Genomic DNA, 19,161 nt, shown 5'->3' with positions numbered 1-19,161 from the left:
AAGTTGACCATGCAACTGGACAATACTGATCATGCGAGGTCATGAGGTTTGTAGTGTCACCAAGTGTCACGTAGTTTGACCAAACCTAGTCCGTTTTCTATTGAGACGGTAGATCAGCCTGAAAACTACCCTCTACCTGAATGTCATTATATCGTTTCATTTCAGCTGGAATACATCTTCAGTAGGGTACTAGGACTTATAGTTAGAACCCTTTCGTCGTCACGCCAAGTCTCGGGTTCGATTTTCGGCACATAGGCAGTGCAACCCCCCCCCCCCCCCCCCCCCCCCCCCAACCTTAACTGGCCTTAACTGGCGCACCAGTGCGCGCTATAACCTATTGACATATAACACCAAGAAGTGTTGTAAGCTATTAATGTGTAAGCCCGGTGAGAGTTTTGAGCCACTGACATAGCTCACGCGTGAGTGTTACAAACTGTTGACATGAAACACAACGGATAACTGTGTTTCTAACTTAGCAGCTTGATTTCTAGAACTTGGGTACGTTTGTTCAATGCCGCCTCTGTTCACCCAGCAAAAAATGGGTACCCGGTGGGATAACGTCATGTGACAATAACCTTCTAGTGCCCAAATGGATTGCTATTCTCTTCTGTGTACAGACGATGCAGTGACTGTCCAGATAGATTCTTCACAAATGGCAGCCTCTGAGAAAAGTGATACCGTGGCAAGCATCAACCACGTCAGCAAGCCTGGCCGATCCACTTAGTTGCCCTCTACAACAAGCGTGGTTTGAGGGTGGCCTGCACTGGTACCTGAATCCTCGCGGCTGTCCTGCTTTCAAAGAAATATGTTGTGGGTTAAAAATATAACAAAAGTAATAAGTTCATTATTATCAGTTTGGTTTATTATTTCAGAACTAAAATTTCACATAATTTGTGGGTCTACCACAAGTAATTTACATGTTATGAAATATTAAAATGTCACCATAATAACAAATATTAATAATCAAAATAGTATATTTTCACATGTTATTTCCAACTATTAACATCCATTCGTAAAAAATGCCAACTTTTAGAATCAAATATAATTTTCGAATGTATCTTTTTACAAAACCAAATGTGCACAGAAACCTAATCAATATTCTGTATATAACATGTCATGACCATATAAGGCATGATATATACATATGTATCGTGATGTTTTGATTTCAATCTGCTCCTGCAAGGGAGGTAGTGGACAGGACTGGTTATCTTAGCTGAGTAAATGACACCCCCCATGGCGTCCAAATATACATGTGAAACATGCTTGCAAATAGTTCACAAGTTTGCATGATGTACGGTCCGCTGTATATATCATTTCAACAACATCAGAGTTCTTTTGCGCCCACATTTTGCTAATTTACAGTAAAAGAAATAAACGTTTTTGTAGCATAGAACTATATAAAATCAGTAACAATGACAGTCACGCAATAACACTGTGTATACCAAGCGTGAATATCATATAAAATTGCGTGGTACAACCTATGAAAACGTATGAACTATTTGTTCCGTGTGAAAAGTCCTTGTTTTTTTTGTTCAAACGTTCTTTCAATCTTTTTTAATGAAACGCATAAGATGTATGCCTCAATCACACCATTTGTAATAATACGCTTTTGTTGTTTAATGATGGCTTTGATTAACCTTTAGAGTGTTCTCATTTAGGACTGAACTGCGACAACGAAATGCGTAACGATTATATGTACATATATATGGTATTATATGTTGATAACTATACTATGGGTACATATGATACAATGCATTATGACTTTAATAATTTTGTAAGATATACAATATAACTGGTGACCAGAATCCAAGAGAGATCATTGTTGTGGCAGTTAAACCGTCACTTTACGTCATATCATGTTTCATTTTGATTTTTTAAACCAAATGTAACATAACGCCAGCATAAAGATCACATAACTTCGTGCGCTAAATTACGCCTTATAACGTCATTCCTCAACAAGTATCGTAACGCGCCTTTATACGAAACGTCACAGCCAAAGTCACGTCTAATCTTGCCAAATTATGTCACAATGTCAGACGTCTCCTTCTCCACGTAACGTCTCGCCCACTGCAGTTTTAGCTGACAAGAAATGCGCAACACATCATCACATTAAATTATGTCATACAATGGTTTTCCAACGTCATGTGGCACATTCAATAAATAAAAAAAACCCCACAAAAACCCGTTTCTCCTGACATGACGTCATAAACACGTAACGCCAACATCACTTGTCACGCCCTGATGATGTCACACAATCTTTACTGCTATATTCTGTACTGCCACATGACGTAACTCCACAACACGCCATTATCCCAAATATAACCAACCATGGCCATGCTTAAATCACCAATACATAAAAATATAGATATAATATGAAATACATATATCGTGTAAAGGGAACTTCATCGCAAACACAAAGACACATGAAATATATTTTCAGATGAAACATACTTCCATTTATCGCAAACCCTCTTTACTAAACTCTAGATGTAGAATTTTTTTTCAGTGTAAAACAGCGAAACAACATATACAGATAATGCTATAATGGTAGAGGAAGCACCATAGAGAAGGGCAGGTCACTGTAGCCTGTTAGCACCCACAATGAAGTTTAATCCATACGATAAAGAGGATGCAAGGCTCTACGGCCTTTTCTAGTTCGCGGTTCAACACTGTCTAGCATCCTGTGGAAAACGGAATAGCTATAATTACATTAATCACATTGGGTTCAGATTGAATTATGCTGAGGGGCAAAAGAAACGATACCTCTAAGATTTCATCAATGTTTGATCTTAAAGAGAAATTATATCAACTTCAGGATTTTTTTCTTTCAAAAATTATTTTGATTGAAAGGTTTTTTGAATAATGATAAATTATGTTTTCACACAACGAGTGATGGATATACTTAACACATTCATCGATATATTCATACATCATTAACCTATTTCCGACAGTATATATTAGGATATTGACGCTGCTGCTGCCGATGATGTTGTTGTGATCAGTCCCTCAGTCCATTTCTCTCTATGAACAGATCGGACACGTGTGTTTTCTTAGCATTGGACATCGGTTCGGTTTGGATGTTCACTTTTTGATCTGACCAGGCCACACTCGTGCACGCGCCTTGTGTGAGCAGCTGGATGCTGGTAGAGCTTTTCTCATTCTGATACTTGTCCAGGGTTGTCTCCATCAGCACCTGGAAGACAAGAACGTGGATGGAATTGGTTTTTGAATCGTGGTCTTACATGCGTCTCTCAAATGATGAACTGAGTGGGAGTGAGCATGATTTTACGCCACTTTTAGCTATATTCCAACAATATCAAGATGGGGGACACCGAAAATGGACTTCACTCATTGTAGTGAGTCAGTGAGTATGACTTTACCAATATTCACGCAATATCACAGCTGGGGGCACCAGAAGTGGGCTTCAAATATTGTATCCAAGTTGGGAATCGAACCCAGGTGTCCGGTGTTACGAGTGAACGCTTTTAGCACTAGGCTATCCCACCGCCACTGAAATGGCGAGGGCTTAGATACCAAATGTGCTCATTTAAAGGGATGATTCTGTCAGAAGCACATGCACGTATATTGATGAGATCATACTGAGAAAATTATCTTCAAACAGTCATAAATGTATTTACTATTAGTATTTACTATTAGTACGATGTATGTAAACTATTTTTAATTCGACTGAGATAACAGTTGCTTCAACATTCAACAACAAATTCATCCAATATACGTTTGGAAGCAGGGCACGATAATCAGAAGAAATGTATCTAGAAAACAATTGCTATCTTTATTGAAGGCTGAACTGCTAACACAAGTGGCAAAATGTTACATATTACGTTTGGGATTACACTTTCACAGTATAGTTCGGGACCTACATTTTCAAAGCTCTCTTACTGCTAAGATGGTCGGGAGTGCCGCACATTAACATTGACTTAAGACTATCTTAACGCTAAGAGAGCTTCGAAAATCTAGACCAAGATTCTCATACTTTCGTTGGGTTGAGCCAGTTCCGGGATTCCAACCCACACTCATCGCCAGTACCTCATCGCCAGCACACAAAGCCACCCGCCTAATCCACCACGGCTTCCACAATAACAGAAGTCGGGCAACTGGTAGTGTGATCCACGGCTTCCACAATAACAGAAGTCGGGCAACTGGTAGTGTGGGCCACGGCTTTGTGTACTTCTCTCGTACGGCTCTCACGACCGAAAACTATGAATACACAATGCCATTCAACCCAACCAATGTACCAGAATCAGTACTCAACTGAGAGAATCCAATCCGGGATGAGAACCAAGTTCAACTAACACCCTCGAGAGTCGGGCACCTAATTACCAGCACACAAAGTCAGCCGTCTAACTTGTCCTACAAAAGTACTAGAATTACAATGTACAAAGAAAGTGTAATCCCAAATATAATGCGTTTCTTTTGAATAGTTTAAGACAGAACAAAGATACATATGAGTACAACTAAAACGCGATGAGGTGAGGTGAGGTGAGGTGAGGTGAGGTGAAGGGAAATGGGGTTTAACGTCATACTTCGCTCGTATGAAGACGTACGTGTGTGTATATGTGTGGCTGCCTTTACTAGCCCACACTAAAACTGGTTTTATAGTGCTATCTCACTGAAATACCACGCCGCAGTTACGTATGAATACCCCTCTCAGACACAGTATACCGACCGACAGTTGTACGTATTAATGCCTAGCGCCAGGCAGGGACCATCAAGTACCATTTTCATGTCTTTTGGTATGACACGGGTTGGTTTCGAGCCCGCACACCTTCCGCTCTCCGGGCAGACGCTCTTATTACTGCATCACACAGCCTGCCACAAGAACTAAAACGCAGCCATTAGTAATCCATTGCTGTAGTGTATACATGCATACATACATACATACATACATACATACATACATACATACATACATACATACATACATACATACGTGTGTGTGTGTGTGTGTGTGTGTGTGTGTGTGTGTGTGTATAAACGTCTGTACATCGTATACACGTATATCTTCGACTCGACAATTTTCAAAACAGCCGAGCAAAGACGACCTTAGTAATATTTAGTAATATACTTTGAATTAAGATCAAACACACAGGCTGTCCACATAATAATCGTAATGATCGTAATCACGCCCAGTCTTCATAATACATGTCATATTTCAGGAAGTCGATTAACATTTTCATCTCGTGTGTATTAGAAATGGTGTCAATGAGTTGTTGGGATGGACTAATCCATATCAGGTGAGCGACGGCTGTTGCCTTTGTTAATGGCGTGATCTAAGCTTGCACTAGGTGTCTGTAACACCCACACACTTATCCTAGCAAGGTGGAATATATATCGGTAAAAATGAATTCCAAGTCTAAACTATCCTCAGAGAAAAAATCATTCCATTTTAGTGTAAAGAGGAAAGTAGATGTCCAGATCAATAGGTGTCCAGAATAGATCACTGAGAGTCAGTGCTGACACCAGGTGTTCGGGAAAAAGGCATGCGAGTCCTGTCCTACCGATAGCCCTCGGGAGGTCGGTTGGGTAGTCCAGTGGTTAAAGCGTTCGCTCGTCACACTGAAGACCCGGGTTTGATTCAACAGATTCCCCTGTGTGTGAAACCTATTTCTGTCATCCCACGCTATAATACTGCGGGAATATTTCTAAAAGTGGCGCAAAACCATTGAGAACACCTTAAATGACTGACCTGCACCAAAGCCATCTCGTCTTCATTGAGCGTTCCCCCGGATTCCAGGTTCAGGAAGGCGTTGTGGAAGTCGTCCAGCATCACCGTGTACGCCACTTTGTCGTCAGACTTCTTCTTGAAGTGCACCGGCAGTTTCCCTTTGGGGACAGACAACTTCGTCCGGATTTCGAAATCTATCACTTGGCATTCTTCACGTGCAAGAAGCTCGGCGTTTGCCTTCCATGACGGTCCGATCTCGATCTGAGAATTCACCTCCCACGGAACGACCTCCTTGAACACTTCGCCCTTCATCTTACACACGTTCATCGTGTTGTCTCGGCCTGCACGGAACTTGACGAAATTTGTCGGAAGGTTCACGTCGATGTTGACATCGTTGTCGATCGTGTAGCAATTCTGAAGCTCTACTGCGATCCACGTTGTCGTCTCTCGCTTGCCGCGAAATGTATGCACGTGCTTGGTCTCCGACTTATTCTCGTACTCGCAGCCGTACAACGAGACCCAGCGAGACCCGGTCGTGATCTCGCCCCATGGCGACTCAACGCAGGTGTTGGCTGGGCGGAGTGAAAACTTCATGATGTTGTGCTCAATGTTAAGACACTTCCAGTCAATTGCGGGATAGTAATCATCGGGTTCAATAAAAAGCCGTTTTACGAAATTGATATTTTTCTCCAGTTTTCGCCAGGCGTAATGCCCCAATATGGTGTCAAGCTCCAGAACGTTCGCAGTCATCTTGGATTTCTGACCAAGTCACACCTGTTCAAACCTGAAACAAGAGTCACACATTGTAGGTACGTAAGTGGGCCTGCATTGCCTCTGGAATGATAAATCATATTACCTATACATCTGACACAGAAACTAAACACTACATGACATGATTACTTTGAAGAGGACAGTGGCATGGCCCTGTGTTTTAAGTGTTCACTCGTAACGTCCAAGACAGGGTTCCTTTCTCCCATTTCATGCGTTCAACTTGTCCATTTCTGTTGTCCATCTTCCTTACATTACAGGAATATTTCTAAACGCGTCGTAAAACCATACTCACTCTCTACTTGGAAGGAAGACTTATATTCGTGTTCTGGTGAGTGTATACAGAATTTTTCTAAACGCACCTTGTGCGTCTTGCAACTCATGCTGTGTATTGTATATAGTTAACGGAAAGTAAATGATTACTCAGTTTGCAAAGACACACGGTAGTTTGGAATATGAGACAGACTCCGGGCATGCTTATAAGGTCCAAGCGATACAGGGCGAAAGTGGTTGCTACAGGGAAGCGCATTTTAAAAACATAGCCTAATCTCATAGTGATGGTAGTACATGTATTTGTGTTTGGGAGAAAATAATATAGATAGATAGACTGTGAGTGAGTGTGGAATATGTTTTTACACAATATTCCAGCAATATTACGGTGGTGGAAGCGGGAAACACCAGAAATGGACTTCATACATTGTACCTATGTAGGGAATCGAACACAATTCCATAATGCGCTAACTACTGGCAATTCAATAACTCTCTGCTTGAGTGACACCGTGGTCCTGCGACATACTAAAACCGCTAAATAAACGACAGTTGATCTTGTAATATACACCTAGGCGAGGTCACCCACTATTGTCAACGTGTATATACGATTTCAAAATGCAAAATCAAATTCTAAAGCATCTAGCTTGTCTGCCATGGTGTGTACCAACTTCTATGCGTGTGTATATAGCAGATAGTAATAAGATGTAGCTAGACAGTTCCCTGTCTGAGGTACGACTTATCCAGAGACCAGTCGCTGTTGACGACGTACATTATGCTGTCTATAATAGCATTTGGAAAGTCCTACAATCCATACCATGAGACTGACCATGCATATATTCATTAGCCATTATCGCAGATTCACAAACATGTTGTATCCGTAAAATAATCTGGAGAAAAGCTAATCTTCAACAACCCATGTTGTCGTGAGGGAACTATTGTGACCGGGTGGTCGTTCTTATTTACTTGTTTGGTGCATGCTATGTTATCCAACTTTCGTAGATCGATACCCATAGTGCCATTATCATGTTAGGAATAACGCTTTTGTGTTTATCATTACCTATTACTGAAACTGAGGCCTGCATATGTTAATGAAAGTTATAGTCGAAAATGTTTAAATACTATCTAGGCATATCTTTGAGTTATCTAACCATATCTTAAACAGTAGGCACTTTATGTTTTGTATTTAAAGCAATACGTTTCTGTCGTTACGGTAAAAAGATCTTCTTCAAATATTCCTCTGTGATAAAGTTGCAGATAGGTTAATACTAAATTGTCCCCGAGGACTATCTGCAGCTATATACCTGTGCATATCAAAGTCAACGTACAGGAAGGTGTAGCTGCATGAGGTTGAACCTGTTATCTACTTCAGCTTGTGGATATGGACCGTCTGGTCGTCTCGACATTGACTAACATGTCAACTAGGAATACACTATGACTATTAAGAACAATAGATACGAACTGATATGAAGGAAATGGTGTCTACATTATGATAACATGACTAACTCATCTTTTTTGATGAGCAAAGAAAGACTTCTGGAATAATGGATTTATACATAAGAGTTTTCTGTTGTGTTATGTGATCTCAGCTATTGTACAACAGCATCTTCGACACATTTGGTATCGTTGATGCTATGTAAAGCATGGAGCTGTTTACCAGACATTATATGTAATAATTTGCTTATCTAAATACGAAGTACAAACGTTTGTTTCCCTATAATGCTTTTGCAGATGATATGGTTTAAATTACCTTAAATTTGTAAAGTTTAACTCACATTTTTCTAATCAAATGGACATTCCATTTAATCTGACCTTCGACCTTACCAAAATAAAGTTGTGATTAGTATAATATGTAATATGTATTACTGTCCAAGTCTAAATGATGATGTGAGCATTCCAAAACAGCTATCAATCAATCCAAACCAGAGTTATACAATTAAACCAACAAATTACTACTACTACTACTGCTGCTGCTAGTGCCGCTCCTCCTCCTACTCCTACTCCTACTACTACTACTACTGCTGCTGCTGCTACTACTACTGCTTCTGCAGCTACTACTACTACCACAACAACAACAACAACAACAACAACAACAACAACAACTACTACTACTACTACTACTACTACTACCACCACCACCACTACTGCTGCTGCTGCTGCTACTACTACTACTGCTACTGCTTCTGCAGCTACTACTACTACTACTACTACTACTACCACTACCACAACTACCACCACCACTACTACTGCTACTACTACTACTACTGCTACTACTACTACTACTACTGCTGCTGCTGCTACTACTACTACTACCATCACCACCACAACTACCACCACCACCACCACCACTACTACTACTACTACTGCTGCTGCTGTTGCTGCTGCTGCTCCTCCTACTGCTGCTGCTGCTACTACTACTACTACTTCTGCAGCTACTACTACTACTACTGCTGCTGTTGCTGCTACTACTACTGCTGCTACACCTACTACTGCTACTGCTGCTACTACTACTACTACCACCACCACCACTACTACACTACTACTGCTACACTTACTACTGCTACTACTACTACCACCACTACTACGACTACTACTACGGCTGCCGCTGCTGCTCCACCTACTACTGCTACGGCTGCTGATGCTGATGATGGTATACAGACTGCCTCTACCATAAATGATACTGCGCCGTCGTTACTAAACCTAGCTACTGCCCTTCAGTTACTTTGCCTATATGTTCTGCAACCACTAGACCTACTACTCTGCAGCTTCTATAATACTTTTTGACACTATCATTGTTACTGCAACACAAACGCTGCTTCTACGCACTACCACTACGGCAACTACAACTACTGGTGTACTGGCAATGCAGCATCTACTACCTCCACAGCAGTGTCCGCTCTAACCAACTTATCTGAAGCAATAACATAATTAGCATATAAAACATGTCAATTTTTGCAACAGTAGTTTCAAAAAGACAAATTACTCGACATGGAGGTAACATCTGTCCACATAAGCCACGTGATGAATCCAAGCGATTCAGAATATGACCAAAACATTCGTCCTACTAAATTAACAACATCGTCGGCACCGTCCATGCACACTACGCAAACAGCTGACTCAGCAATCAATACGAGGCCATCGCTCTTCGCCACGGAGCAAGTGGAATGTGTCCTTCCTTGCCACTGCAACACCTGTTGTGTTTTTCATATTCAGATCCACAAATAACACCTATAGCATCCAAGTATTACATACAACATATCACAACCCGCTTTCCCTGCCATTAATTCATTACATTCTTCAATCGACATACTTTACCACTAACCTGTCATTATACTAACTGGTGTTTTAATCAGCTGAAAATAACTAGATATGTCGGTTCACGTTAAATATGTATTCAACATGCCTGATAAAGACAATAAATATTAAATGTGGAATAGTACATTGAGGTTCAAAATTAAAATCTTGGATGGGCATTTTTTCAACATGAGACGTAAAGGTTTATGGAGAACAACATTTTCGTTTGTTTCAGGGCTCCATCTTTAACCCTTGGCAGAGACTCGACCGATGAGGCGACAAGAAATAGCAGCAATAGAGATGTAGCCCTCGATACTCGTTGCAAACAGTACAGAAGTTGCTAGCCTTAATGATTTGACAACTTCTCGTTATGAACAAGTTCAGAGGAACCCCATACTCCATTAGAACTAACTTTTCGACGAAGGCATTTAATAATTGTGCGTGATCTGGATATTGTGTTTGTTTTGTTTAACACTGCACTTCCAGCTGTATATCCCAGCTATATGGCAGCGCTCTGTAAATAATCGAGTATGGACCAGACATTCCAGTGATCACCAATTCTATGAGAATCAATCTGCACTATTGGGATACGATAACATGTGTCCACCAAGTCAGCGAGCCTGACCATCCGATCCCTTTAGTCGCCCTTACGACAAGCATGGGCTACTGAAGAGTGACTGACCGGTTCGTCATGGGTTAGATATTGTAATAACGCGGAGGGTTCAGATGAGACGCTAACATCAATGCTATGACCACGAACGTCAGTCACGTCGAACGACAATCGTGTATTTGGCGCAGACGTATCTCGGTAGTGAGGACTGACTGACTGAGTTTGGTTTTGTGCCACTTTTAGCAATATTCCAGTGAGATCACGGCTGAGGACATCAGAAATGGGCTTCAATCATTGTACCAAAGTTGGGATTCGAACCCGAGTCTTCGGCGGGACGAACCAGCGCTTTAACCTCTAGGGTGCCCCACCGCCCCAGGTTGTAAAGAAAGAGGCACCGGACGCTTTCCATGTTTGAGGTATAAAAGACGTTATAAAATGAAAAGTGACTGAAATTGTCATTATTTGATAACAACGTAAATTTTTAGTTGTGATTCACACAATGGTTAAAGTACTCACACTGGTGCGACTCTGGGTGTAAATATGCATGTACAATTATTGTACCCTGGCAGTGTGCGTGAGTATTGATTTACGTCGCTGTAAGCAATGTCCCAGAAACATCACGACGGGGAACACCAAAAATGAGCATCCATGTAGGGAATCGAACCCGGGCCGTCAGAGTTAAGAACGAACGCTTTAACACTAGGCTACTCCATCGCCCTTGAAATGGCTATGGGAGTGGGACTTGAGTCCATCTAAACAGAATAGTGTATATCCACCAGTGGTGTAATTCCTTGATTATGGGTGCTGTTGTGTATCAGAGGGACTTGAGTCCATCTAAACAGAATAGTGTATATCAACTAGTGGTGTAATTCCTGGTGCTGTTGTGTATCAGAGGGACTTGAGTCCATCTAAACAGAATAGTGTATATCCACTAGTGGTGTAATTCCTTAATTATTGGTGCTGTTGTGTATCAGAGGGACTTGAGTCCATCTGAACAGAATAGTGTATACCCACTAGTGGTGTAATTCCTTAATTATGGGTGCTGTTGTGTATCAGAGGGACTTGAGTCCATCTAAACAGAATAGTGTATATCCACTAGTGGTGTAATTCCTGGTGCTGTTGTGTATCAGAGGGACTTGAGTCCATCTAAACAGAATAGTGTATATCCACTAGTGGTGTAATTCCTGGTGCTGTTGTGTATCAGAGGGACTTGAGTCCATCTAAACAGAATAGTGTATATCCACCAGTGGTGTAATTCCTTAATTATGGGTGCTGTTGTGTATCAGAGGGACTTGAGTCCATCTAAACAGAATAGTGTATATCCACTAGTGGTGTAATTCCTGGTGCTGTTGTGTATCAGAGGGACTTGAGTCCATCTAAACAGAATAGTGTATATCCACTAGTGGTGTAATTCCTGGTGCTGTTGTGTATCAGAGGGACTTGAGTCCATCTAAACAGAATAGTGTATATCCACCAGTGGTGTAATTCCTGGTGCTGTTGTGTATCAGAGGGACTTGAGTCCATCTAAACAGAATAGTGTATACCCACTAGTGGTGTAATTCCTTAATTATGGGTGCTGTTGTGTATCAGAGGGACTTGAGTCCATCTAAACAGAATAGTGTATATCCACCAGTGGTGTAATTCCTTAATTATGGGTGCTGTTGTGTATCAGAGGGACTTGAGTCCATCTAAACAGAATAGTGTATATCCACTAGTGGTGTAATTCCTTAATTATGGGTCCTGTTGTGTATCAGAGGGACTTGAGTCCATCTAAACAGAATAGTGTATATCCACCAGTGGTGTAATTCCTTAATTATGGGTGCTGTTGTGTATCAGAGGGACTTGAGTCCATCTGAACAGAATAGTGTATATCCACCAGTGGTGTAATTCCTTAATTATGGGTGCTGTTGTGTATCAGAGGGACTTGAGTCCATCTAAACAGAATAGTGTATATCAACTAGTGGTGTAATTCCTGGTGCTGTTGTGTATCAGAGGGACTTGAGTCCATCTAAACAGAATAGTGTATATCCACTAGTGGTGTAATTCCTGGTGCTGTTGTGTATCAGAGGGACTTGAGTCCATCTAAACAGAATAGTGTATATCCACCAGTGGTGTAATTCCTTAATTATGGGTGCTGTTGTGTATCAGAGGGACTTGAGTCCATCTAAACAGAATAGTGTATATCCACTAGTGGTGTAATTCCTGGTGCTGTTGTGTATCAGAGGGACTTGAGTCCATCTAAACAGAATAGTGTATATCCACTAGTGGTGTAATTCCTGGTGCTGTTGTGTATCAGAGGGACTTGAGTCCATCTAAACAGAATAGTGTATATCCACCAGTGGTGTAATTCCTGGTGCTGTTGTGTATCAGAGGGACTTGAGTCCATCTAAACAGAATAGTGTATACCCACTAGTGGTGTAATTCCTTAATTATGGGTGCTGTTGTGTATCAGAGGGACTTGAGTCCATCTAAACAGAATAGTGTATACCCACTAGTGGTGTAATTCCTTAATTATGGGTGCTGTTGTGTATCAGAGGGACTTGAGTCCATCTAAACAGAATAGTGTATATCCACCAGTGGTGTAATTCCTTAATTATGGGTGCTGTTGTGTATCAGAGGGACTTGAGTCCATCTAAACAGAATAGTGTATACCCACTAGTGGTGTAATTCCTTAATTATGGGTGCTGTTGTGTATCAATTAATTAGCGTTCATTTAGAAATCGTGGACCAAAGCAATGCCATAAGTCCACTTTGAAATCATGCACTAAGGACCATTGTGAGTGTCAGTGATCCTCGCTGAACTGATCCGATTATTGTTGCTAATAGTATATAGACTACTTTTAATTGATCTCAAATAATCTGCTTCAATAGAAGTTGTCTTAATTTTGTTTGTTTTAAGATTTAACAGTTATACAACTTGCGGATTTTCTGTTCTTTTTCAAAGGGTATCTAATGATAATTCTAGCACGACATTGTGTGATACTCGATTCTAATTGGCTGAGAGCTCATCAAAACCTTACTTAAATGGCAGTTTAAGGGCCGCTAATTAAAGTGATCGATTGACCGCGTATAAATACAAATGAACCCCTTGACTCTTTTGTTTGTAAACAAACATGTCGGACATCGGCGATATCGTTGACTTAACATCACAATATGGCTGCAATATTCGACACGATCTACAATTGACTTAACTTACTGAACAGCGCCCCCCCCCCCCCCCCCCCCCCGATGTATGATGTATCGTCATCATTTTACACATTACGTCATCAATTATGTAGGTGGCGTAGGTTGAACATTGTTATGTCATAATCATGAGGATAGTAAAGGAAATAAAGGATATTATATGAGTGCCCATGTCATACTATGTTTACAACACTCATGCCTAAATGTTGGCATTTAGGGAGGGATGTACCTGTATTTAGGCACGAGTGACGTAAAGAAATCATTTTTTAACACGAACAACACTAAATAATATCAAGGAAATCGGTCTGGTTTGATTACACACCAGAAAACGACTGAACACATTGAAAACATGACAAACGAAAAGTTTGGCCACTGGGCTACTCCATCATCCGACAACAATACGAAACACAAAACTCAAAATAATGTGACGAAATATCGCTCTACAAACGCGAACTAACATAAACACTAAATTAAATGCTACATGATCTCAACATAAACTGTTATCATCCACTGTCCATAACACTAACAAGAGTACGTTATGAATACATGATGGAAACAAATTAAATCAGCGAAAACATATATTACATAAACCAAACAGGAAAAACTGCATTAAGTGCTGCACCTGTTACAACGTGATATCGACACTGCTCAGACAGTTCCAGTATCAATACTGACAATACTTTAACAGCGATGTGGATGCCAGCACGAACCGCGAATAGCTGCCATACACACTGACATTTATATGTATGGAATGTCAATGATAGTACTAATTATATAGCCTAGTGTTTAGTTCCTGGTAACGATTAGGAGACTATGAAACGTCGAATCTCTGATAATGAGGTTAGCAAACACTAGTTAGTAGTTACGCACAGAGTACATGGCGCCCCAGACATAGCTTGGTTTTCGTTTGTTGATGGTTTTTGTCTCATATGTTTTTCCACTTTCTTTTGGGGCATGGGGTAATGGAAAAACAATCAGTAATATCACGCCGACCTGTAAATAATCGAGACAGATCAGACAAGTCAGTTTTTCTCTATGGGTCACCGTGACATGCAATTATTCACCGTGACCAGTTTAGTTACGTTTCAAGATAGGCAATCGTGATGGGCCTGTTAGTGGAGAATGTAACCGAGAATGTACTATTATCGGTTTTGTTATTATATAAATACCTGTATGCAACACACATTTTGACAGTAACACCGATACTTATTTGTCTAAAGGATACAGTTGTAATTTGGACAGGATCGTTTTAAAAACCGTAAAAACATTTGCCACAAAAAAACTAAAAAAGAAAAAATGATTACATAGTGACTAATGATATGTGATAACAGATTTATACCTCTGTCCGTATACCTAATAGTGTTTACAGTAAAAGGAGATTGGCGGGATCGGGTGGTCAAGTTAGCTGATTTGGCTGACACACATGTCATCGTATACCAACGGCGAGATACGATGCTCAGAATCATTGTCATGTCCAGACTAGAATATTTACGGACGGTAGTATGCAACATTGCTGAGTGCCGCTTAAAAAAAACAAACAAACGAAAAGTGTTAACCCAATGCAGAAACACCAGAGCTTTCATTCGCAAGGCTCGGAAATGACCAGAGCCTGGCGTCAATTGTTGTGTTCATTTGGCGCGGCTGACCACAGACCCGTGTCTTTGCGAGGATTATGAAGATTCTGAAAATATTGCTTTTGAGATGACCCCCGACTCAAAATGCTTCCCAGTACAATGAATCATGATGTATTGTACTATGATGTATTTCAAGTCGGGGGTCACTTCAAGTCTGTATAATCTTTTTCAAATTAATCCTCGTGGGCCTGTGAGGCGGACCCTACGTTTCGGTTTGCTGAGCCAAAGACTTTACTTTGGGAAACCCCGCAGCCTGCTTTTAAAAATCTAACCAGTTTGACTGGTATGTTCCACAACTGGATACTGACCACCCTTCTCTTTTAATCTTGCTCATTGTGTTCCCTGTATTAAGAGGCATTTGTACACCTGAAAGGACTTCATTGACTCACGAACAAGAGGCCAAACTGGGTCATTCTGAATGAAATTTGGAGGGATTTTTGCGAGCAGTCAACAAGGAGATGAGATCAATGGAAATGTCCAAAGAGGAGGATATTAGTTACCAAACAATAACATATAATATAATAAAGGAGATTCTTATCAAGTAACTTCAAAACGAATATACGTATAACTTTAAGAAACTACTTATGACAAATAACTTGCACAGTTTGAAAATGATGGGCCTATATATAATGCATTCTTATGACAGAAGGTGTACGCTATGTTAAAAGTGATGAATCTAAATGTCATATTATACCTTTATATTACTATATCATTCCTTTATCTACTTTATCCATAGTAACTGTATCGTAAATTCTGGTTACTTGTATGCATGTATGCGGATGGGCGTGTATACATATGTGTAAATTGTGTGAAACTGTATACGGGCCCGATGGTCTTTGTACAGAAATACAGCTTTGATTGATTCATAACATTAATGACATTTATGCTAGTATTCATACTCAGAGAGTGTCGACCAGACAAATCACAACAGTTGTTTGTATTTCATAATTATTTTGCCATGTTGCTGACGGTTCACTGCACATGGAAACTAGTCACTATGCCATCCAACCCAGACTGTATTTAAATAGTAACACACTTTTTGCAAAATCAGTGAACATATACAGTACACTTTATATAAATCTCGTGGACCATCAGGGTTGTCTCCCTTTCCTATGGTTTGGAACACTGAGGCTTCGTGAATATGTTTTGGTCTTGCAGATCTGTTACACGTTCTTCTCATCACGTCATTAGCAGCCACACAATCTCTGATGACAAAACTATGGAATTCCAGGATACCAAAGATTCCTATTTCATCGTAAGTTTTCTCCTGAGCGGTATCTTCTTTGTCTATGCTTGGCTTTAATGTTTAATATTCCATGTGTTCGGCATTTCGTGCAGTTGATCAGGAGATTCTGTACTTACATTTGCTCCTGTCTCTAATAAACCATTCAATTTAATCTGTGTAATTTATGATACGCGTGTTTCTTTGCAAATTCCTTTTGAAGAGCTTGGTTTCAAGAATAAAACATGTTTTAAGAAGATGTTCGCTCTTGAACGAACGAACAACCCACCAACCAACCAACCCATCAATAATAGAACAAACAAGCAGCCAGCCAACCGACCAAAAATAGAACCAGAATGATCACACATCGCGTATGAACCAATCAGATCTATGCTTGCGTTATGACTACCCAATTCACATATCAGACATATCAAGAGATGATGACACACAATCCCCACGACCTAAATATTCACATATGTAAGGACAAGAAACGCCGTTTAAAATGGGAATGGTGGGCTAGAATGAGCAGGAAAGGGTTTAAGTCACTTTTAGCAAGTATTCCAGTAATACCACAGGAATGGGCTTCACACGTTGTACCCATGTGAAGAATTGAACCAGTGTTTTGGGCGTGACGAGCGGACGCTTAACCATTAAGCTACCCCACCACCCTAGTGTCTCGAGGGGTGACGTGACGAATGGGAGAGTCGGTTGGTTGTTTTCACGTATTCAAGATATGGTCAGTTTTACCATGGGTGTAGATAAAGTCAGACATGATCCGGGTGTAGATGAGGTCAGTTATGACCTGGGTGTAGATAAGGTCATTTATGACCTGGGTGTAGATAAGGTCATTTATGACCCGGGTGTAGATAAGGTCATATATGACCCGGGTGTAGATAAGGTCATTTATGACCCGGGTGTAGATAAGTTCTTTATGACCCGCTTGTAGATGAGGTCATTTATGACCCGGGTGTGGGGTATTCACGTTATATTACAAATGAGCGTGATACATAAGCCTGTGCTCTCTGTTAGTTATGTTATACAAGCTGTTGAGATCTGACAGCCCGTGTTTCCGGATGACCGATCAGGCTGAACACGGAGGCAGAGATTTAGGAGTAGGGGCAGCGGTATGTAGGCTGTAGCGACATACTTTTATCTTTTCATACAACAATGTTCACATAATAACCGTCCCTGATCATGACATTTCGACACACATGACAATCCTACCTAAGGACGACTATACTAATATAACAGTAAAATACTTAAAAAGATTACTTTTAATTGTTTCGTTGATTTCAAGGTAATTTCTCACTGTAAAATTAAATAGTAAATCCGACGTGGATTTTAATCCGTTGCTTGATAAATGTACAACCATCTATACCAAAACAAGCCACTGAAAACATAAAGGAGGTGAACTCCGCCTTTCAACACTGACTTCTTTCATACCACCACTGTCCCTTACGATGAATTTGAAATGAAAAATAAAAATTCGTATAGAAATGAAATAGTATCGTATTTATTGTAAGAATAGACAAATGATTTCCATACACAATAGATTGTATTGTGCATCGACATGGGTCGCATGATATCAACTATCATATACATTACCAGTTATGTTATCGTATATTTAAAGAAACCAGGAAAACATAGAAATTGCAACTGAAGTACGATGCAGTTCTAAAGTGTAGATAGTCCTCATCTTCCTCGCCTACAAACGTACTGGAAATAGCATACTATCCCACACATGCTGTAAGCGTAAACTATCGTAATTGACCAGTCAATTCGTTCGTTGATCAGGGAGTCTTAATGTCACTTAGAATTCACTGACACAGGTTCACATACAGCGCTGACATTTCCACCGAGCATTTCGTACACGACTGCCGTCTATCAGTTCAGCAATGATTCATGAATGTTCACATTATGTACATACATGTACAACATATACATATTTTTATACATCGTGTACTTCAGCATTTTACAATACCTTCCACTCGTGACAATTCTGAGCTTTATTGTGAAGCATCCCGCTGTCAACATCAGTATGATACATCAGACTTTCTACAGCTGCGTTATGTAGCATGTACTCACATATGTTGGTACTTCTATAATAAATAAACGGACCTCACCTGTTGAGAGCAAGCCTTGTCAACCCAGCGGATGACCCTAAAATCCAAATCGGCGTTCGCCCAGATGACCACGTGCAATTAAGACTACCCCACTCTCGAAAGACGCTGCTTCAAAATCGCGTTCAATCAACTGGAGATGTGCGCATGCGCGTCATCTGTGACAGCTCAACGGGATATAATACGTACGTTTATATACATCTGGCGTATTGGATGAAAGTTATAGTTTGTTTCACTGTTGGAAAGTATGCTGTGGTTTATTGACTAGTATGTTTTGAAAAAATCGATATGGTGTAGGACAGGGATACATTATACATCAAGTCTCTTTAAGGCAAAGCGCATAGACAAATGACAACCACGTACAGTCTACTAAATGA

The 19,161-nt window shown here is 40.5% G+C and overlaps 1 protein-coding gene across 1 annotated transcript; it reads right to left on the bottom strand.

Annotated features, from left to right (window-relative positions):
• Positions 1-840: 840 nt before the first annotated feature.
• On the bottom strand, positions 841-18,964 carry LOC137274232 (uncharacterized). The gene is made up of 3 exons (XM_067807296.1): positions 18,788-18,964; positions 5,708-6,470; positions 841-3,193 (listed from the first exon to the last, which is right to left on the bottom strand). The coding sequence occupies exons 2-3, from the start codon at positions 6,434-6,436 to the stop codon at positions 2,999-3,001; spliced, it is 924 nt and encodes a 307-aa protein (XP_067663397.1). The 5' UTR covers positions 6,437-6,470; positions 18,788-18,964; the 3' UTR covers positions 841-2,998.
• Positions 18,965-19,161: the final 197 nt, after the last annotated feature.

This window comes from Haliotis asinina, chromosome 2 (genome assembly GCF_037392515.1).
Source record: "Haliotis asinina isolate JCU_RB_2024 chromosome 2, JCU_Hal_asi_v2, whole genome shotgun sequence".
Lineage (NCBI taxonomy): Eukaryota > Metazoa > Mollusca > Gastropoda > Lepetellida > Haliotidae > Haliotis > Haliotis asinina.
The sequence above is the reverse complement of the archived record's forward strand: the minus strand, read 5'-3'. Positions and strand labels throughout refer to the sequence as shown.

Coding starts and splice junctions, on each gene's coding strand:
- LOC137274232 (XM_067807296.1), bottom strand. CDS start 6,436: ATGACTGCGAACGTTCTGGAGCTTGACACCATATTGGGGCATTACGCC. Junction 3,194..5,707: donor ACGAGATGGCTTTGGTGCAG/GTCAGTCATTTA, acceptor CTTGTCTTCCAG/GTGCTGATGGAGACAACCCT.